Source organism: Larimichthys crocea, chromosome XXI (genome assembly GCF_000972845.2).
Source record: "Larimichthys crocea isolate SSNF chromosome XXI, L_crocea_2.0, whole genome shotgun sequence".
Lineage (NCBI taxonomy): Eukaryota > Metazoa > Chordata > Actinopteri > Sciaenidae > Larimichthys > Larimichthys crocea.
Genome location: NC_040031.1, coordinates 15,029,316 through 15,050,033, shown reverse-complemented (window position 1 = coordinate 15,050,033; position 20,718 = coordinate 15,029,316). Strand labels below are relative to the sequence as shown.

The 20,718-nt window shown below is 40.2% G+C and overlaps 5 protein-coding genes across 7 annotated transcripts; 3 read left to right on the top strand and 2 right to left on the bottom strand.

Moving 5' to 3' along the window:
• Positions 1–1,026: 1,026 nt before the first annotated feature.
• fibina (fin bud initiation factor a) lies at positions 1,027–2,772 on the top strand. The gene has a single exon (XM_010748150.3). It carries the CDS (start codon positions 1,159–1,161, stop codon positions 1,819–1,821), a length of 663 nt encoding a protein of 220 aa, XP_010746452.3. The 5' UTR covers positions 1,027–1,158; the 3' UTR covers positions 1,822–2,772.
• Positions 2,773–5,353: 2,581 nt separating this feature from the next.
• On the bottom strand, positions 5,354–8,298 carry tmem276a (transmembrane protein 276a). Its single transcript, XM_010748149.3, has 4 exons — positions 7,597–8,298; positions 6,992–7,105; positions 6,726–6,863; positions 5,354–6,595 (listed from the first exon to the last, which is right to left on the bottom strand). Exons 1-4 carry the CDS (start codon positions 7,997–7,999, stop codon positions 6,348–6,350), a joined length of 903 nt encoding a protein of 300 aa, XP_010746451.1. The 5' UTR covers positions 8,000–8,298; the 3' UTR covers positions 5,354–6,347.
• Positions 8,299–9,367: 1,069 nt separating this feature from the next.
• On the top strand, positions 9,368–12,736 carry spi1a (Spi-1 proto-oncogene a). Of its 2 annotated transcripts, none has more exons than XM_010748148.3 (5): positions 9,368–9,584; positions 9,972–10,065; positions 10,220–10,326; positions 11,162–11,327; positions 11,415–12,736. In XM_010748148.3, the coding sequence occupies exons 1-5, from the start codon at positions 9,561–9,563 to the stop codon at positions 11,723–11,725; spliced, it is 702 nt and encodes a 233-aa protein (XP_010746450.1). In that variant the 5' UTR covers positions 9,368–9,560; the 3' UTR covers positions 11,726–12,736. The 2 variants fall into 2 exon arrangements, with proteins under 2 accessions (XP_010746450.1, XP_010746449.1); XM_010748147.3 differs by having other exon boundaries at positions 10,145–10,326.
• A 190-nt stretch (positions 12,737–12,926) lies between these two features.
• LOC104932828 (protein regulator of cytokinesis 1) lies at positions 12,927–18,094 on the top strand. Of its 2 annotated transcripts, none has more exons than XM_010748146.3 (14): positions 12,927–13,106; positions 13,466–13,598; positions 13,688–13,810; positions 13,894–14,127; positions 14,208–14,378; positions 14,481–14,630; positions 14,725–14,872; positions 14,969–15,105; positions 15,202–15,297; positions 15,594–15,740; positions 15,835–15,945; positions 16,056–16,145; positions 16,828–16,992; positions 17,601–18,094. In XM_010748146.3, exons 1-14 carry the CDS (start codon positions 13,096–13,098, stop codon positions 17,670–17,672), a joined length of 1,788 nt encoding a protein of 595 aa, XP_010746448.2. In that variant the 5' UTR covers positions 12,927–13,095; the 3' UTR covers positions 17,673–18,094. The 2 variants fall into 2 exon arrangements, with proteins under 2 accessions (XP_010746448.2, XP_027128826.1); XM_027273025.1 differs by lacking the exon at positions 12,927–13,106 and adding an exon at positions 13,200–13,307.
• LOC104932836 (ubiquitin-associated protein 1-like) lies at positions 17,819–20,424 on the bottom strand. Its single transcript, XM_019275044.2, has 6 exons — positions 20,362–20,424; positions 20,130–20,279; positions 18,997–19,581; positions 18,728–18,898; positions 18,511–18,612; positions 17,819–18,428 (listed from the first exon to the last, which is right to left on the bottom strand). Exons 1-6 carry the CDS (start codon positions 20,422–20,424, stop codon positions 18,294–18,296), a joined length of 1,206 nt encoding a protein of 401 aa, XP_019130589.2. The 3' UTR covers positions 17,819–18,293.
• Positions 20,425–20,718: the final 294 nt, after the last annotated feature.

Sequence of the window (20,718 nt, the reverse complement as noted above, 5' to 3'; positions counted from 1 at the left end):
TACAACTTGCCATATGTTTCCAGTCCGAGTGTGTTTCTGCTGACACGCTGAGAGCCGTATCGTAGACCACCCTGTGATGATGTAATTACCGAAGACAGGATGTGCAGTAGAGGGGATCATAGCCCAGGGGACTCTCCCTCTGCGCTGTAATGTAATCACCTGACTGAAGTCATCAGAGTCAGCTCTAACAGCAACCCCAGAGTCTGAGCAGCCCACAGAAACACATCTACTGAGAGCTCCTTTGTGGTGAAATTCACTACATTTACTGTAAAGGTAACTGAAAGCCTATTCCTACTGTTCATGTGTGATATAAAGACACAACAGACCAAGATGAGATAGATTGGTTCTTTTATTGCACGTGGTTATGATTTGATTGATTGTTAGAAACTAAAATAACTGATATGATTTCTATTTTCTTTAGACAACGTCAATTTACCATTGCAATTTATTTAATGGCAGCATTCTTGATTTCTTAATTAATTCTATAAGGAATTTATTAATTTATTATCGGTCAGAGCTATACAATTTGATCAATTATTACAATGTACTATATACAATAAGTGAGACTTGGACTTTATACTGCAGTGTTCCATCAGGCCTTGAATATTTAACATATATTTAATATTTAATTATGTAAAAAAAAAAAAAAAAAGAACACTATATAAAGGAAATGTTCGGATGCCTTGTCAGCATTTATCTTGGCTCATTACTTGCATTTTATGAAAACCAGCTCTGGTTTTAGTACAAGACAGAAACTTGGCTTGTTTGTGTGAGTGACTGACATTGATTAAGCTGTAAAATAAGTTCAGAGAAGGTTTCTGGTGACAGAAACTGAAGGGGGAAAAAATAGAAAATGTAAATATAACTGCTGAAAACACAAGATATTTAAAGTTGATATAACTCCTCAACTGATTGATGTTTTTAACTATGTTGTAAAATAGACAAAAACACATTTTAAAACACTGATAATATGTCTAAGAGAGTAATAGTGTAAACGTAGTCAAAGTGTTTCATGTGAAACATGTGTGCTTGGAGTAACCAGGGGCCACCAGGGCCCCCCCTGACTCAAATAGGGCAGTCTGTGCCTTTTAGGTGACGGGGGACTGTGTAACATGAGCCGGGCTGAAAACTGCGCGCTGGATCCGGCTGCCGGTGCAGATGCTGTTCGCCAAAGAGAGAGAGAGGAGGCGCATAATGGATCCCGTCCAACTGCTGCTCATCATACTCACATCTTTGCCATTTTGTTCAGCTGTCTACACCGGGCCCCTCCAACCGGAGATCTCCAATGGCACTTTTCATCACTTCTTCGTGCCGGACGGGGATTACGATGAGACTGAAGACCCGGAGGAGTGCCAGATGCTGTTTAAATTCTCGGATGTGTATCCATGTGGGGCCTATGAAGAGAGGGACTCTGTAGTGCGGGACGACTTCATCATCAGCAAGCTCCAGGCGGAGGACGCGGCGCGGTTGCTGGAGGGCATCGGCCGGACTGTGGCGCACGACCTGGACGGAGAAGACAGCTACGGAAAGTTCCTTCAGCGGGAGATCTCCCAGATCGGCGAGGCCTTTTCAAGCGTGGACAAGTCTCTGGTGGAGCTGGAGGTGAAGTTTAAACAAAGTCAGGAGACGGAGCTGAGAGAGGAGCAACAGCTGAACGGCTACGTGATGAAGCAAGTGGGTGATATCAGGGACGCGCTGAGGGGGACCATGGACATCTCTGCAGGACTTAAAGATAAACAGGAGCTGCTGTCTCTCATCATCCGCAGTCATGGCACCAGACTGAGCCGCCTGAAGACAGAGTATCTTCATGTTGGTTCATAGTGGGGTTATTGTGTGTGAGAGTGTGTGTGTGTGTGTGTGAGAGAGAGAGAGAGAGAGAGAGTGAGACCCTCCAGTGCAACTTTCATTGTGACTTATAAATATCCTTCCTAAGTATCTTGAATGTCTCTGACCTTTGGTTATCCCCATTCCTTGGACTTCTGTCATTAAATTGACCTCTAACAAAAACATCTGACACATTCCTCTGAGTTGGGAGTGGAAAAAGGAAATGTGGACATAAATTATGTCTGCACAATCACTCTGTGCCACCTCATCTAGAGAGAGGAGAATGTGAAAATAAAAGCTCTCCAAGTGGATTTATCAATGTTTTTAAATCAATTTAATGTCTACATTTTTTATGTATGCTTTAAATTATGTCGTTCATACAATTTTAGGTTATTATGGATCAAATAAATGCTTAATATTCTTCACATATCTTGTTGTTGTTTTTTGTTGTAATACAACACACGTTGCATTTCTACAGCTTACCTTACTGGTTTGCCCTGAGACATATACACTGCCATACAGTGTTGTATTACACAAAAACATCTCCATCCTTTGAAGCTTGAGGTTACCATAAACAGTATAAACCTTTGAAATCTGAACGTTTGATTTTTCTACTCTGTCGTGTCTTTACGTCACCATGTTTGTTGTTGCCACTACAAGTGGCAGACTTGACATGTCCCGTCAAGTGGCCCTGGTTAATTGGCGTCTGAAGTCTGTCACTGCCTCCCACTTACATCTGGAAGCTATCTACGCAAGTATGAAATATGTTTGGCTGAAGGCGAAGTCACTTTCGTCATTATCTGCTCCTTTGTCCGTCACGACCTATAAAATTTTCAGCTGATATGTTTATTGTGTCCAAAAGTTGTTGATGAGTTGTTTTGGGATGTCATTTCACTAGAAATAGACAAACAGCGTCACTTTTTACTGCTGTGTCAAAATAAAACATCATATTTTAAACACTGTTTTTTTGGGGAGGAGAATTGTTTTGAATTCCTGAAGGCCATTAACTCAAATGAATCTACTGTCTGTTTTTATTTGCAGTGCCTTAAATTTCATATTTCGAATGCCTTTAGTAGTAATCTGTGTATATTTTTTCTTTCAATGCCATTTAAAATGGTCTTTTTCCAGCCAAAGTCTACAATAACCACAAACTAACTGCCACAAGCGTGCCCTCATTTTTACAGAGATAATGTCTCTGCAGATGTGAAGGAGCCAGATGGGCTGCCATGGGCGCAACTGGGTGTGATTTCCTCTGTCTGTTTTTCCTCGCAGTCCAGCTTCCCCCGAGGGACCCCCTTTTTTAAAAACAACCCTCTGTAGCTCAGCATAGTCCATTCAAAAAAAAAAAAAAAAGCCCTGAGCTGCGGGAGCTGAATGTGAAGAGAAACCCTATATGTCTGTGTAGTGCTTCATTTTCAGGGGCACTGCACATGATTCGCAAGATTTGATTAAAAGATTTGCTTAAAATTTCCACAGCGTAAGTAAAGGTGGAACCTCTCATAAGCAACCCGCTCGTCTTACTTAGTTTGTCTTTTTTGGCTCAAATTATTAATCCCACCTATAGGGAAAATATTTTTCTGTGGTTTGAGGTCAATGAAGCCTAGAAGAAGGAACTCCTGCGAGTTGAGCGTGCTGTTCTCCTCACTGACATATTTTAAGGACAAACAAAGAAAGGTCAGGAATGCAGACCAGAGTTGACCTGAGCACACACTGATCCCTCTCTGTGCAGAGTACAAAGCCCCAAAACCACATGGCTCTGCAGTGTTATTATTATTCAGAAGATGAGAGCTATTTGAATACTACAACTGCTTCTAGTGCTACCATTATTATCACCGCAATGAATGCTACTTTATATTGCAACTACTACTAATAACATGTTTACCATCCTCCAGCTTCATTACGCTTCTGCTTATCTCAGTTTTTACAGGAGGTTTTTAACCACCCCCATCATTTTCATCAGCAAGTCAGCACATGAAAACTGAGCTTTTCAGGAACTTTCCGGACAACTAAGAAAAGTCCATCTGCTGATGAAGACTGTGCTTAAAAACTGTAGAAAAACAAACAAGACATTGAGTGAAGATTATTTTGTCAAACTGCTCTTTCAGTTCAAGAACTTCTTAAAGTCTTACAACATAAAAGCCTAATATTTACTCAGACACAGAGGTGGAAGAAGTATTCAGATCTATTACTCAAGTGTTTATACCACAGAGTAGAAAAACTCAAGTAAAACCCCTAAGTTCAAATTTTTATTTAAGTGAAAGAAAAAGCAAGTATTTGCATCAAAATATACTCAAAGTACCGAGAGTAAAAGTACTCAGAATCATACACATTACATAAGTGGATTAAAAGGTGGAGCTTATTTTAACTTTATCTACTGCTGTATGTCTTAATCGACTGTATATATACACCATAATGTATTAAATGGTTGTATTTTGCATTAATAATTTGAATATGCAAAAGTATCAGATAAAGGAAAAGTGAAAAGTACAACTTGCCTGGTAGAAGTGCCAGGAAATGTACCTCAAAGTACCTTAAAGCTGAACAATAACTGAGAATATGTGCTTAACTGTATTACTTTCCACCACTGCTCAGACAGCCTACATTTACTCAGAAGCTGTACTCATATTTGAAGCACTGACTGTGTTTATTTATCTAACCCTGACCTCATTTCAGGAGTAAATATGCACTTTTTATTCCACTACATGGATCTGCTGCAGCAGGAGTTAGGAACCACTCGCAGAAAGGTTTTATATGCAAAACACTGATTCAGCCCATTGTTAACTGTTTGACTTTAAACCAGCCAGGGGTATGCGGAGTAATTAGACCACCTACTCAGTCCTTAAATTACTTTTTAATGCTGTGGGCACATGTAAATTTTCTCCTCATTAAACACGCGGTGCAGGTGTTCTGTATCAGTTACCAGAGAGACCTCAGTGCAAATACAATGCTAATGTAACACTGCAACAGGAAACATTATTTACAGTTAGTTTTATATACATTAAAATGACATAAAATCACATTTTAATGGATTATTCCAGTGAGGTACTGATAGAACTACTTCTGCTGCACTAAGCTAAAACAGTCCATTTTTTTTATTGTAAAACTATTCATCTTTCAGGTTTCTGCTTCTAGTTTGCAGCACATCATTTATCATATTATTATTTTATTTACTTGATGATTAAAACGGTCTACAGTGGCCGATATGGTTTTAACCAACAGCAGAGATTTTTTTTTTCAATAACGTAGCTGCACATAACACTGTAAAAATAATAAATATAATTTGAGCAATACAACAGTGAAGAGGATATGCTAAAGAGCAGAGAGAGCAGTGAGTGAATCACCATGTCAGAAAGAGTTAATCGCTCATCAAAGTAATAATTATAGCTCACAGTGGCTGGTATGCAAGTTATCAATGGAAAAAAAAAACAAAAAAAAACTTTAACAGTCATGAATCATAATAGAAGTTTAAATTGATGCTGTTGTCAGAGTAAAGTATGTGATCTGAGAGCAGTTATCTGGATTTCATTTCTTTTTTTTGGACGTTTATTAAAGGAGTTATTGTTTGACTATAATACACAGCAGGCAGTTACATCTTTTTTTTTTCCTTTTCCGTTTTATTTGGATTGTTTTATTTTTGTCACTCCGTTTTGGTCGCTGACTCAAGCTTTGGTCTCCGGGCATTTACACATTTAAGTGTTCAGAAGTGGTCGAATAAAACAGACTGCCCTGTAGCACTGACAGAAACATAAACAGCTGCTGTTTAAAAGTAACGCTGTAGAACCTTTGACTCCATTAGCAGGCCTGTCTCTGTCTGCTCACATACAAACATGTCATAATAGGAGAAAGGCCCACCACAAAGAAGTTCATATCATGCAAAAAAAAAGAAGAAAAAGTTTGGCATGGCTGTTTTATTTTTCAAAAATATTTTGATGAAGAACAAAACATTTCCCTCAAACACAGTTTGGTTTTGATGCTCATATTTTTTCTTGAATAAACACAAATGTATCTGCATACATACAATTCAAAAAGTACATGTACATATTTTCTTTTGAATGGGTACATAATGATACACAGTTGCCCTTTGAAATGTGACGGTACACATCCATATTTTGATCTTTAGTACAGATTTCAAAGTTGTGCTATTGATCTTCTGCCAGTGTTTCTTTTTTTTCCTTTTTCTTTTTTTTTCTTTTTTGTTTCTTCTCAAACTAGCAGATTTTACAGGAAGAAAATTTTTGTATAACTATTCTCCTCTCGAAGAGCAAGCAATAACACTGAACAGTTCATTCATAAAGAGGGACAGAAAAAAAGCACCAGAGGAACTGAAATTGTCTTCAGTCAAATGTCACCTCTTTTTCATATTCATGTGAGCGAGAGAGAGCCAGTGTCGTGTGCTTTCTCTGTGTGAAGGCTCTCTCTCTCTCTCTGTCTATGCTCTGAGTCCCTGGGTGAAACTGTCTCTGGAACAGGGCTCATCACTGTTTCAGGATAAGACAGGTGTCTGTTAGATGAGTGGCAGCCTGTCACACGCAGCCGTTCTCCTGCCTGGGCTTGTGCACAACAGGGGTGTGAGGAGGATAGAGCGAAGGAGCGAGTGTACACAGGAAACCAGCCAGCAACGTGAGGCCCAGTCCACCCCATGCACAAAACATAGACCAGCCATAACCATGACTGATATCCTCTGGTATCCCAAACATGTAGCGAGGGTAGCGGGACAGTTCAAAGTTGATCCCAGCCACACATGTGCAAAGAGAGATTATGCAGCATGTTCCTACCAGAGAGAAAGAAAAAAGAAAAGAGTCAGACACTCATTTCCATCTCACCGCCCTCTCATTAACAAAGACCTCACTGCCCCTCTGTGGTGATTCAGGGTAGTGCTCTTTATGTAAAGTACATCTTACCTCCCATGAGAAAGAGAAGTCCAGCGACATACTGCATCAAATCATGCTCCTTACAGCAGCCCAGCACGCCTATGATCCAGCCGAACAGGATGATGGATATGGCCATGCCTATGAAACTGGCAGTCATCCTCTGGAGGTCTGCAAAGCGCAGTAGAGAAGTGACAGTGTTTGTTGGGGGTGATGCCAAGTTCCTCCACATGAATGCATCAGATTATGAAAGAAAAAGGAAAAACAGAGAGAGAGAGAGGGAGGGGGGGTTTACTCACGGAGAGCGTGCCACTCATCCTGCCTTATTGTCTTGGTTAGATTGATTGGCAGATTTCTGGGCAGCACTGATGATGAGTAGTAGTATTTTATTGGTGTGCAGCGTGGAACCAATCCTGTAGGATGTAAACAACACAAAGAGGATGTCACATTAGCGCTGGGATCAAATGAAGAAGATACCACAAGGATCTACTGCTGCACTCCCCCCCACCACACCACCACCACACCAACCCCTACCCAAAAAAAAAAAAAAACACCCAACCCCCCTCTTCCACCACCCACCCATCCACCCACACCAATGTAGAGTGGCTTCTTGTACGCATCTCGAGGTTTCCGTTACTACAGCGTGCCCCCCTTTTTTTGTGCTGGGAGATAACACAACACGTCGATTGCATTGTAACAGTGCCTATATACTGCGTAGGCCTTCAGGGTCCGTGCGCAGCTTCAGCACCTCGGATAGCGCAGTCGTGCACAAAGTATTCACCGACGGCGCCTCACAAACACACACACACACACACACACAAATATAAAAAAACAAAAAACTAAAACTAAAACAAATATATTATAGCACAAACATATGATCAACCCCCACCCAAAAAAAACAAACCTTTAAAAATCGAGTCCTCCGTCTCCAAGTCAAATCCCTCTCGGTGGCACTTTCTCCACAGTCCGGTGATGGTGGAGTTATACTGCCGACTGCAGAGGGACTCCATGGCCGGGGCAGGAGGCAAGAAGTGCCGCTTAGCCCGCAGCAGCATCTCGCCGCTGACACTGGAGCCCCTCCGCTCCACATTTTTCTCCTTTGGCAACATGCGAAGTGGAAGGTTGTTGTTGGAGATGTAAATGTAGCCTGGGTCGTTTCTTTTGTTTGAATAATTCTTGCAGCGTAGCCGGTGCCTCCTCGCATCAGTCTCGTACCAGTTGTCAGTGCTGATCGCCACTGCGATCAGTCCCAAAGCGCAAAACGCCAAAAAGAGACCCGCCACGGTTAAAGTCCTCATAGCAGCCATGTTCCATGCGTATCTCGCCTCGGTGCCGTGATAATTCCACGGGACAGCAGGACTCCGCTCCTGGCTGCTGCTGCTGTCAGTATTTGAGGTGGGGAGCAAATTCAGCAATTGGTGGAAATTTGTAATGCAGATAAATCCCCAAAGCCTTCATTTCTTTTGATTTGTCACAAATTCCGACACGGATAAATAAATCTGGGCCTCGATGAGCTATTTTGGTTGTTGCCTCTATGCCTCTGAACTCAGTCTGGCATCGATACTGGTCAGTCCAACATTTATATATCCAGTAGATGGAGACAGAGCAAATATTTGAAAGCAAAACAAGCCCCAGGCCTGCACATATTCATGATCTGTAGGACAAGATGTCTAGAGTTTTATACTTAGAGAAAGGATCCTCCTTTACGTTTATTTAAGTGTTAAGTTATGAAACACAGACCCCACAGAGGGCCTCCTTTTCTCTGTACGGTGTACAGGAAACAGTTTCATCACATCCAACATGTTGCCTCTGGTAACTTTCCATCCAAATGGTGCCAAACACCAACAAATACAGAGGAATAGTGTTTATTGTATTTAAATATTATTTTTCAGCTGATGATATCTCCAGCAGAACTTATGATCATGACTAATCTATCTACGTGTGTCTGGGTTTTATTCTAAACTCTTTGGGGCAGAAATATTACAACACAAACAAGTTGCAGGGACGCAGCAGGTCCGGACATTTCAGTCATGTATTCTCTGGTTTCACTCTCTTGGTCAATACTTCCTCAAATTAAACCATAATGCCAAACTAAAAGAGGAACAAGCCCGATTCTAAACTTCACTTTTGGTTTCGGCTCCAGTATTCAGGACCTTGTCAAAAAATTCCTACGTGAATAAACTTTACAGGGGATGACTGGCTAAAAAACAACAACAAGAAAATCACATTTTACCCTAAAGTTTAACCAAATTTAACAAAAGTTTTAATTATGAGAAGTTAATGTCAGTTTATTAGGAGTGAGTGCAGGATTAAAGTTAACGTTGCACTAAGGTCACATCACAGCAGCACTTGAACTGATGAGGGGGAAGTTAAAGTTAAAGTTTAAGCATACTAAGGGCACCCCGTTAAATGTATGATAACAAACAATGCCTCTTTAAACAGTGTGACTGTTTGCACAAGTCTATTTAGATGTTTTGCTTCCAAATCACCCAAAGTTGCTACAAATTCAATAAACATTGTATGATTTAGAGGAATTATTTCTAACCTGCTCTAAAAAGATGAACCATTCTGACATTACTGAACAAATATACCATCTAAATATGCAGGAAACATGTGCAAATATGATTGGCTCATACTGTAGACTACACTCGGGCATCAGGAACTAGCCGGTCACTTGTATTTGACAATTGGTTGACATGAATGTAGACTGTATAGAGTCCAGCTTATTTCTCAGTTTCAGTTCCCATTTATCTGGTGAAGTCAGTTCTCGGCGACATTGCGTCTTTCTCTGTGAAGCAACAAGAAAAAGTTGTCAAAAGTCATCACCGACTTCAAGAAACAAGATTCTCATGCTGCCTTGTTTACACGATGGACGGATATGTCATATCACCAGTAAGTGTTTGTTGTCTTATGTTTGACCCTTTTACAAAACAGATTGGAAGACGAGCGTTGATCATAGCTTGTGAAATCTCTAAATGTTTGTGACAGAGTAATTCCAGTGTCTAAGATGGGACTCACTTTACTGAATAATATTTATATCTGACAGGAAGAGAAAGACTTTTGATTGTGTTTAACAGACGTGTTTGAGTAACATGCGTGTGTTATTGCCACAGTGAACTTGTCTGCTCTGTTACTTTATTTTTTTCATTTCCTATCTTTATATTCTTTTACAAGCAATAAAAATCAAATCAGAGAAACAGAGAAAAGAAATTTAAGTGTCACAATTAATGTCAAATTTTTTTTTTCTCTAAGACAAAATCTAACTTTTCCCCTCCAAAGGCCTCAGAGGATGTCATTCCAAATGAACCTGCAGATTATCGAGCACCTGCAGAGCTGTACCCCTATCTCACTAATCCGGAGGAGATTTATGAAGGTGAGACTGGATTTGATCTTTGAGCATGAGCCTGAATCACTACACTACCTTTGCCTTATACTTCCTGTCATTTTTAAAGACCATAGATGGACCTTCCACTCTGAGCGTGTCCAGCCAGCGGACTTTAATAATTCTTCTGTGAATCACCTCACAGAGCTTCAGTCAGTGTCTTCTCAACAACTGATACCACCGTACCGCTTGAGTGAGCCCCTGCCCCTTCACCTGGACCCGCAACTCGGACCTCTCTCCGTGTCACAACAAGTGAGTTCATGTGTAAAAAATGAATGATGGTACTAGTGTGAAAGGACACACATCTCTTTATATATGATTTGAAATATTGATTCGTAAATGTTCACACATACCCAAACAACAGCAGCTCCTTACACTTCATATGAGGTCAGGTTTGGATGTGAGCTTACTGTGTGTTTATATATGGGTGTTTTGTACTGATGAAAAAGCTACATAATGTGAGTTACATAAGTGATATTACTCACCGAGTGAAGAACAGGACATTCAGACAGAAAGAGTAGACTACTTTTGTTAGTTTTTATGATAATTCTTTGTTAAGGTTTGGCACTATTTGCCTTTCCCCCTCTTCACTAATGATTGTATACTAATCATTATTGACTAGTATGTTAATTATGTTTTGGATCAATTGCTTAGTCGATAACGTTTTTAAAAAGTTGTGTAAAGTCATCATTTTACAGCTGGAACTGACTGATCGATTAATCAATAAATGTGTGGATATACTATATATACTATAACAGAAAGGGTTTTTTTCGACTAAATCTCACGCTGCCACCGTTATAACAATACATTATGTATTCAGGAATCATTTGAAATCTGTTTGACAAAAACATAAATGTCTACAAACACAGCTCATGATGAGGACAGTCAGGGATCTTTTCACTTAAATGTCATCTGCACCACGTGGTTTTGCTGAGCACTGAAATCTATTTTGGCAGAGTTACTTCCTCTTTTAGAACAATGACTGTGTTTACATGAAAATGTCAAACTGACTGACTAATTGCAAAACAAGAAACACATTGCAGCTTTATCACTCTTTTGTGTAAACTTGACTAACTCTCTCCTAAAGATCCCATATTACCCCCCGACCCTGTGCTACCAGTACCAAACCTCTGTCTCGCCTGGCCAATACTACTCAGAAGAGGAACAAAGAGGAATTAGTCCCCCGCTCGAAGTATCAGATGGAGAGGATGATTTTGAAGACCACAACCACTCCTCCTTCAGGAAAGACACTAGTGAGTATTTCTTTCTACTGACATTAAATGTAATGAAAGTCATATTAAGCCTGGAAAAACAGCTTGAACTCTTATTTTCCAATCAAGACAACAAGAAGAAAATCCGCTTGTACCAGTTCCTCCTGGACTTGCTAAGAAACGGTGACATGAGTGACAGTATCTGGTGGGTGGACCAGGACAAGGGCATCTTCCAGTTCTCCACAAAACACAAAGAAGCTCTGGCCAGCCACTGGGGTACTCAGAAAGGAAACCGCAAAAAAATGACCTACCAAAAGATGGCTCGAGCGCTCAGGAACTATGGTAAAACTGGAGAGATTAAAAAAGTAAAGAAGAAGCTAACCTACCAGTTCAGTGAGGCAGTCCTGAGGAACCTCTACTTACGTCAGTATCCTCACTGATGAGGGAGTAATGGCTGTCATTTATTTTGCTGAAATCACTAACCTAGCCCAGATTTGCCTGTTTTGTTTTGTTTTGTTTGCAATTTAACTTTTTCTACCAAGTGTTCTCACCTATTTATTTGTGATGTATCCTCTGTGGCATTTGCTTCCATATAAACTGCTTCATTTCAGACTCAAATTAATTTTGTGCGTTTGTGTACAAGAGAAAATGACACAAAACTTTGAAAATGAATATTATGTTCTGTTCTTTCTGTCAAATGAGCTCAATCCACCTTTAGACAAGCACCAAACACATTTTTCTAATTCAATACATCATGAATATCTCATTGAAACCTTGGAGAAAGAGGGAGCAACAGAGAGAGGATCCCTCTTTCAGGACAGATGTGCATTAATGTCATGTATAGATAGGCAATAATCAGCTGCAGTGATTAGTTTAAATTAACAAGACAAGCAAGAAAGACAACATAGCAGAGATGCAGGGGCCGGGGAAAGTTCAATTTACCGCCTAGAGCTACAGCATAACAGATCTGGTTAGAAGATTCAACAAGGCACTTTATGCACGAATGCAATACATTTTTCATGCAGGGGACTTTGCAAAAAAAAGATCTTTGGTGTGAATCTGTATGAAACATTCGGCAAGTGGCAAGGCCTTGACCACAAGATAGATAGATAGATAGATAGATAGATAGATAGATAGATAGATAGATAGATAGATAGATAGATAGATAGATAGATAGATATCTTATGAATACCTTTGAGGCACAATCGTTCCGTTTTGTTAGATGTTTCCAGTCGGACACAAAACTTTCCCTCTGGTAACTCATCCTGACAGCGGCTCAAATTTTTCATCACACTTATTATTCTTTTTTTTTAAAATATATATATGTGCTGTCATTGTTTCACATTACTGATGTTTAAGTATATGTTTTTAAGTATTTGTTGTAACTATATCGTATAGTCTTTGTATATTTCCGGATGATTTCACTAACAAAATAAAGGGCTAACACATTACAGCTGCCTGTGGTGGCTTATTTAACTTTACTAGAATACTTCTACAACATGTCAAGATAAAAAAATAATAATAATTTTATTATTAACTTTTTAATTAATCGCGTTTCTTTTTGTTTTTACGCTTGAAACCGAAAAAATCGCCAACGGGCGGAAAAGCCTTTTTAGGACAACCCACAGAAACGTTTTCGCTGACGTCACTTGGCTCAGCCAATCAGCGCTCGGATGTTGTCTCGGTACAAAATTCAAACGCAGTCGACAAACGGACGGGCAGACAACACACCAGTTAGTTAGTTAGTTTAAGCCTCTTTTACGTCAAATAACAAGTTTTTAAATAGGTTTTAGCGGACTGCGGTGGCAACATGAGAGTGAGGTTAGTAACGTAACTTTTTTTGTACTAATTGGAGCCTGAATTGTTTACGATAACGATGTTATATTCAAACGTACTTCCTGATTGGCGTGTTAATTTTATATAAAGCTAGCTTTGTTGTGAGCAGACGCACACACGGCTCGTTGTGTCACGCTGAGTCGGTAGTAGCCGTCTGTGTAAAGCTGCAATGAGTGATTCTGAATGGTAATTATGTTTCATTAGCTAGTGTAGTTCAACGTTAGAGCTAATGTAATGCTACAATACAGTGCCGGGGTTTTTTTGAATGAGTCACTGGCGCTAACCTCAGTACTGGGCCGGTTTGACTGGTATCATGTGTTTTTATGTGTGTTGTTTGCTTTCAGTGAAGTCCACGCAGCCGAGTCTGTTGCCTACCTCAACAGAGCACAGGTCAGGTTGCAGGTTATCTGGGAAGAAATTGGGATTCCCGAAGAGCAGCGCATACAGAGGACCAATGATGTCCACAAGCACATTAAAGTGAGTCTCACATTCATTTAAATCCATTCATGTCTGGCCCCTTCACCTCACAGAGCTTACACACCGTCACTTTTTTAAAATCCACCCAGGGTTTGCTGGACCTTATGATTGCTGAAGAAGAGGAGCTCAAGGAGAGGTTGCTGAAACGGATAAAGGACTATCTTAAGGAACTTAATACTTTGTGCATGGAGCTTCAGATGCCCCCCTTTGAGGTACAGTCTCATTTAGGATTGTGTGGTTGTTTTTCTTAAATAATGTCAGAGGAAAATTGTGTTGAACTCGCTTTTCTTTAAAGGAGGAGGACGGCTGCACCATGTTGCAGATGGAGAAGAACAGTCGCACGCGGCTGGAGGTGTTGAAGGAGCGCAAGAAGCAAAGACTGGAAGAGCTTAAGAGCCTGATTTGCAAAGACCGTGAGCTGTGTAATATTATGTGCACTACCCAATTTTGCATTGACCCGGACTGTGTCCCGTCAGTGCAGCAACTAGAGACATACCGTGCCTACCTGGATGACTTGACCAAAGAGAAGGTGATACTGACTTTCTGCGCTCGTTAATCGCTTAACTTTAGGTTTTCTTATTGAGGTTATAATCTGCGTTGTCTTTGCAGGAGCGTCGTCACGATGACTTTGTGAGCATCAAAAAGGAAATCATCGTATGCATGAATGATCTCGAGCAGCACCCCGAGACCAGTTTCGAGGTGGATGTGATGTGTGAGGACGAGGAGGCGTTTTGTCTGTCAAATGACAACATTGATGCACTTAAACTACTCCTCAGTCAGGTGATATTTGCATCTAGGTGCTTGTTAATCTAATGCAACAGTCTAATAGTCTACAATAATAACTATAATAATGATTGTATGATTTTTATGCCTCCCGTTCAGTTACAAGAACGCAAGACTGAGAATGAGCTCCGTTGTTCAGCTCTTCGCACTAAGATCCAGGAGCTGTGGGAAAGACTTCAGATTCCCCAAGAGGAGAAGGAAGCTCTCTCTGAGCATATGACTATGTCAAAGAAGAGAAACATTGAGGCAGTAAGAAATCTACCATATGTGTCAAGTGACTTCAAAGAACGCAGTAGTGTGTTTCTCCCATAGCCAGTTTTTAATGTTCGTTCTGTCTTTACAGCTCCGGGCTGAGGTCGAGCGTTTGGAGGTGCTGAAAATGCAAAGCATGAAAAGTGTCATCGAGGTTATCAGAGCTGAGATTGCCCTTTTCTGGGAGAGATGCTTCTACAGCCAAGAGCAGCAGCAGTCTTTCTTTCCATATCATGCTGGTGAGTAATGTATAATGACAAAGCCCTCATACTGGATGTACACGATTGATCGTCATGAAGGGAGTGTGGTTCTTAGTGCATTTTTTATTTTCACAGATGATTTCACTGAAGAGCTTCTCAACCTACACGAGGCTGAGGTCAAGACCCTGAAGAAGTATTACGAGGACCACAAAGAACTCTTCGAGGGAGTAACAAAATGGCAAGGGAACTGGACCTTGTACTTAGAACTTGACGTAAGTACTAACCGTGTGAATTTAGTGGGGAAGCATTTAAAACAAACTTCACTTGGTGTTGCAACGTCTGGATGACACATGTACTTTCCATCTCAGAAAAAGGCTAACGACCCAGCAAGGTTCAACAACAGAGGTGGAAACCTTCTGAAAGAAGAGAAGCAGAGAACTGATCTGCAGAAAAGTTTGCCCAAGGTGAGGAAATGTTTAAGTCATGTTTAGTGACACGTTTTGTCTGTGAATACAAAACATGATTGCTGTTGAAGCATGTTTTGCTTGAGAAACTGTGAATTCAAAAGGAAAAAAAAAAGATGAGAGATGGTTGGGCCAATACTAGTTCTGGCCAACAGATGGGGATATTAAACATAGATGATCTGTGTGTAATTCCTCTACGGTCATAGGAAGGGTATTTCAGAGATTGGACTGTTGTCTAATGTAGACTGATAATCAGTACTAAATCTGATGACATGTCTTTTTTCTTTTTTTCCCAGCTGGAAAAGACTCTAAAGGCCCAAATTGATGTTTGGGAGCAAGAGCACGGCAAAGAATTCCTGGTGAATGGACAGAAATTTCTTGATTATGTGCAGCAGCAATGGGAACACCACCACATTGAAAAGGAGAAAGAAAAAACGGAAAGGGTGAGTTATTATTCTGAGAGGGGGAAAAAGGGTTTTAAGACCAACGTCTTGTCAGTATGACTACATTCTTATTTATTTTTGTTTGTTTTAATAGCAAATGAAGAAAACTAAACAGACACAGGAGGACATGTTATATGGAACTTCAATGAGGACACCATCCAAACGGCGGGTAGCAGGGACTCCGACACCTGGAAAAGTCAGAAAGGTAAGACGGTGCAGCAGTTTTATTTATTGCAAGTGCAGTAGCACTGTTTGTACCTGTGTGAGTGAATAGATTCAGAAGCTGAGCTGCCGTATTTTCTTCTGTCCACTTAGCTCAATGGTACAGTCTCCACTCCAACCAGCTTCCTCAGTGGAACCATGTGCCAGTCTTCCATCCAGAAACCACCTTTGTCTGCCAGCAAGGTACCATCGTCCAAATCATCTCAACAAAATTCAAATACTGTTGACAGCTATTAGATTTGTTCGCTATCTGACTCATGTTCTGAATCTGTTCTTCATGGTTACAGAGTTAGGTATGGTGCAGTGCAATAATGTCTCATGTCACTTGTGTTTCATTTGCATGTTGACAGCTAAACATTATAAATTAACACATGAGAATGCTGTATTTCTCATGGTGCAGACCTGGACAATGATCAGTGGGTGTAAAAGAAAGTAAGCTCAAATATCATTATCAAAGGAGATGTAAACATACACTATATTCAATTAAATAGTTTTTTCAAGATGATTTATATGTAAATTATATAGTCAGATCTCAAACCCCACTGATAACGATCGCCTGTATACTGCTCACCTTAATGATTAAATAGTGCTAGTCAGATTGTCAGCATGAGTGTACCAACAAGAAAGCCCATCTGCCGATTTGTATATTTGAACAAAGCAGTGGACGTTTCTACAAAAATCTAACCGTGATATTTATGTGGCAGTTTTTGCAGGAGTGTTCTCAGAATAGTAGATGCTATAGATCTTTTTATTTTCATTATTATAATTGAACTTTTTTTTTTGTACTTTACGGCCCTGTAATCTGAAATGAAGTAAAATGAGGGGGAAAAAAGACACATTATCATTCCAGTTGGTCTTGTTGTAGGGTCTTGGCCTGCGAACCCCTGGACATGGAAGGACTCCCCGTGCACTAGACCGAAACAAGGAAAATATCTCCCATCTTAATAGAAACACTCCAAGTGGCACACTAAGGTCTCAGGATACTCAAGATCACACCTTCTCTTTTGCTGGCTCCTATATGGACTTTGCGGTAAATGCGGTTTTACGTTTGTTTAGTCCCCAACTACAAAAACTTCACAAAATTACAATCTGATAAAGGAAAATACTGAAGTTCCTTTGCATGTACCACCAAGATCAGTATTTTATTTTAAATCATTAACCCTTTCATTGTCTTTCAGACTTTCATTTAACTTTTGAGACATCAAAATTACATTTTGCAAATCTTAAGGAAGATTTTTTCTTTTTTACAGACACTCCATTTTTATCCCTGATTTATATAAAGCTTTAAAGCAAGGCCAGCAAAGACAGACTTCTCCAGACCAGTAAAATGCATGCTTACAAAACTTGATTTTAAAAAGTTTTGAGTCATCTTTAGTTTGGGTTTTGTTGGCTTTACAGTAGTCTGCCAGAATGTACTGAATTTATTTTAATATTTTTAGAAACTGCCAATCTGCATCAAAGTTCACATAGTAGTAGATAACACGCCAGATTTTCTTTCTTTTATTCAAGTCATTTCATCTTACAATGTTGTCACATGCTTGTATATTTAATCATTTGACATTTTGACACCTTTTATTTAAAAAAACAAAAAACTAACATACAAAGATACTGACTGTTAATTTGGACTTCTCTTTGCAGAGAGACCTCTCGAAGGCTTCTAAATCGAATGTGAAGTCAGGACTGCTGAACTCCACCGTCAGTAACCCGTGATGAGTGAAAGCAGCTGCTCCATCGCCGGGAAGTCGTCCAGCTCAGCAGTAGCTTGGTGTAGTTTTCGTATAGTGGACAACAGGGAACTTTTAATGGAAACTTACAAAAAAATGTAAATATTTTATTCTGTCTCTCCATCTGTCCTGTTTTCCTACGATTTTTATTTCAGGTTTGTGTATTTTGTGGCAAGTTGATGACATTTGTACAAAGGCTGCTGTGGCTTTTTATTTGTTGTTTTTCTTTTCAGAGTACAGCCTTTTTTAAGGGAATCATTATAACCGGATCTACAGTGGAGCACTACATTGTTTTAGTACTGTAGCCAATGCACCATCATTATCTTCCTCCAGCTGGAATGACAGCTAAAGTTGCTTGAATGCTTTTTTAAAATCAAGCTGTAAATAAACTTTTAAAACATTCATTCCTAACCAAGTGGTACCTATTTATTTTCTTGTAATTTTAATCATACCTGATTCTACGCCTCTAGGGTTGAATTGCACAGGATTTATGTTAACTGTACTGAAGGCAGTTAAATATTCAACGTCGACCACATACTGTGTCCTTGGTACATTTTACATATTCGATGTGAAAATAATCTTGACTGAAGATGGGAAGATGTTCGTTTTAAGCCATGCGTGTCATGAGTTCTTCAAGAGCCCTCTCACGGTGATTTTCATTAACAAGCAGCACTTCTTTAATTGCACTTTGCTGGAAGCCCATCTCATTGAACTGAGTCAGAAGGCGCAGGAACTCCGCAGCCTGAAAGACAATTTAAAGGAATAAGATGCATGAAGCAATGAGGTATGACTGGTTATCCATTTAAAAAAAAAAAAAAAGTCACCTTGCTCTCACAGTTCTGAAACATCTCTAATGCCTCCTCCACCTGTGCTTCATCATAACCCAGCCCACATAGACGGTCACTGGCCTTCAGGTATTTAAGGATCTGTTGATAACGGTACAAATATATGAACGACAGGCTGGGTTTTGTTAAAGATTTATATTATTTCTGAGTTTAATCCATGAAAGATGCTTTGACTTCTAAACCCAGCAGCACCTACCTTATCTGGGCTGCGGTAGCCTGTCTTCTGCAGAGCCAGAATAGCTGTGCGTAAGGGATATCCCCTCTCTGTGATGGTTTCAAGTAGCTCTCTCTCTTCCAGGCTGAGTGCTGACAACAACTCTGATGTTGAATCGAAGAAAACCCCACGAGGGCCACCTGTCCTCAAGGTCTGATGATAAGGGAGAACAAACATAGTGGGTTGTAGAAAAGAGATGAAGGTTTGATAAATATTGTTTTCAGAGACACTGACAGAAAAAAAAAATCAACCTGTTTGCGGTTTTTCCAAGCAGGCCCTGCAGATGAGGGTCTTTGCTGCTGTGGTCTGCTTGGAGGTGGGGTGTTTTGGGGGGGCTTTCTGCCCACAGGGCCCAGTGAACGCGTCCTCTTTTTGGTGGACTTCTGTCCTAAGAGGGGGCTAGTCTGCAGTGGTCGCAGAGATTGTCTGGAGTCTTGTCGAGAAGGTAAAGTGCCTCTTTGGCCTCTGGCGCTCTGAGGTGAAACAGGCCTACAGTGGCAAGTGGAAGGACCAAGTTCCATGTCTTTGACTCTGGCTATTGGGTCTTTGGGTGCAGCGCTCCAGGGCCGCTCTCTCATCTTGATGGGGCGACGTGCATCATCAGATGAGCCTTCATTATCGTCATAGTAACCATCTTCATCCTCAGAGTCTGGCACGAGAAACTTGACAGTGCGGTGAGAGTCTTCAGCGCTCAGGCTGTGGCTGCGGGACCGATGGCTCCTACGTCTGGACCTGCGACTGTCCTGAGGGCTGTAGAACAACAGCCAGTAGGGGGGGCAGGATGGAGCCTGGTAGACTTGCCCACTTAAAATCCGTTTCTCCAGACTGAATTTATACTGCAGTAAGAACAAGCAAACAAAAAAAATAAAAATCAGCAACAGACCTCGTACACAGCACACATTTTTGACTAGTCATGGTAGGGAAAAGCACAGATGACACTGATAACATTAACAATGGTGCCATTATATTCAAAATTCCCAGTGAGCCAGCTTGGACAGTACCAAGATCCTGAAACTGAAGCAGCTAAATGTAATCAAATAACACCAAACACGAGTTTATCTTGAAAGGAAAATACAAATGCAGTGACCTGACACAGATTCATATAACCTGTTCAGATGCAACACCAAATCTAGTTTACTAGTTAGTAAACACATCTCTTAAATTCATCTTCATAATTCTTCATTACAGTGTCCAAATAACCAGCTTTCATTAGAACATATACAGGGTTGTGATAAAATCTGATGTAGTTAGAAACTGTTTTAGGAAGAATCTACAATCAGGTCTCAAGAAAGACCCTGGAAAATCTTAAAAGCCACCGAATGGCCGTTATTGAACTGATAATCAGCTCTACTTCAAAATTCTAAATGTTCACTTGATGTGTGACCTCATTGTCTCGTAGTATCTGTTGACAGTCTGGTACAGTGATGTCCGGAGCTGTCACGAGCTGCACTTCTTCCTCCAGTGGGCCCAGCATTGTCTGGAACGGGACATCCTCCAGAGCATTCATTTTCACCAAAATGCACCAACAAGTGACCTGCATCAAGAAAAACACGAGGAGTTCCTTAGTTTTAAGTCTGACAACCAAAGCTCCATTGCATTGTTGTGTCAGTACTCACCGTTGACAGGCGTTCTCTCTGAGGTCTACAGCTCTCTGAAGGTGTTTCGAGAGACGCAAACATCGCGTGTGATAAATCTCTTTATCACTAAGTCTCTGACATAATCTCAGGAGTTGTTTACCAACCCGACGCCTGTTGTAATCCTAACTGCAGTCCAAATAATCGAGTATTTAAATATACTGTATATCTATATAAATATACAGCATTAATTATTCACAATGGCACTAATGATTAATACATTATTAGTATTAATATGTTAAAATATCAGTTTATAATTATATATATATATTTATTTTTTTTGGACTCTTTTTTTTTTTATTTATGTTGAAATCCACATTTCAGACAATGCAATTTTAA

Bases quoted from the DNA above. Each gene is read 5' to 3' on its own strand.
- fibina (XM_010748150.3), top strand. From the start codon at position 1,159: ATGCTGTTCGCCAAAGAGAGAGAGAGGAGGCGCATAATGGATCCCGTC.
- LOC104932836 (XM_019275044.2), bottom strand. From the start codon at position 20,424: ATGTTTGCGTCTCTCGAAACACCTTCAGAGAGCTGTAGACCTCAGAGA. The intron at 19,582-20,129 runs GTCACACATCAA...TTCTTACTGCAG, and splicing joins AGATACTACGAGACAATGAG to TATAAATTCAGTCTGGAGAA. The intron at 18,613-18,727 runs GTAGGTGCTGCT...CGTTATCAACAG, and splicing joins GCTACCGCAGCCCAGATAAG to ATCCTTAAATACCTGAAGGC.
- LOC104932828 (XM_027273025.1), top strand. The intron at 14,379-14,480 runs GTGATATTTGCA...CCTCCCGTTCAG, and splicing joins TTAAACTACTCCTCAGTCAG to TTACAAGAACGCAAGACTGA. The intron at 16,993-17,600 runs GTAAATGCGGTT...TTCTCTTTGCAG, and splicing joins GCTCCTATATGGACTTTGCG to AGAGACCTCTCGAAGGCTTC.
- tmem276a (XM_010748149.3), bottom strand. From the start codon at position 7,999: ATGGCTGCTATGAGGACTTTAACCGTGGCGGGTCTCTTTTTGGCGTTT. The intron at 6,864-6,991 runs GTGAGTAAACCC...TGCGCTTTGCAG, and splicing joins GGATGAGTGGCACGCTCTCC to ACCTCCAGAGGATGACTGCC. The intron at 6,596-6,725 runs GTAAGATGTACT...TCTCTCTGGTAG, and splicing joins ACTTCTCTTTCTCATGGGAG to GAACATGCTGCATAATCTCT.
- spi1a (XM_010748147.3), top strand. From the start codon at position 9,561: ATGGACGGATATGTCATATCACCA. The intron at 9,585-9,971 runs GTAAGTGTTTGT...TCCCCTCCAAAG, and splicing joins ACGGATATGTCATATCACCA to GCCTCAGAGGATGTCATTCC. The intron at 10,327-11,161 runs GTGAGTTCATGT...TCTCTCCTAAAG, and splicing joins CTCTCTCCGTGTCACAACAA to ATCCCATATTACCCCCCGAC.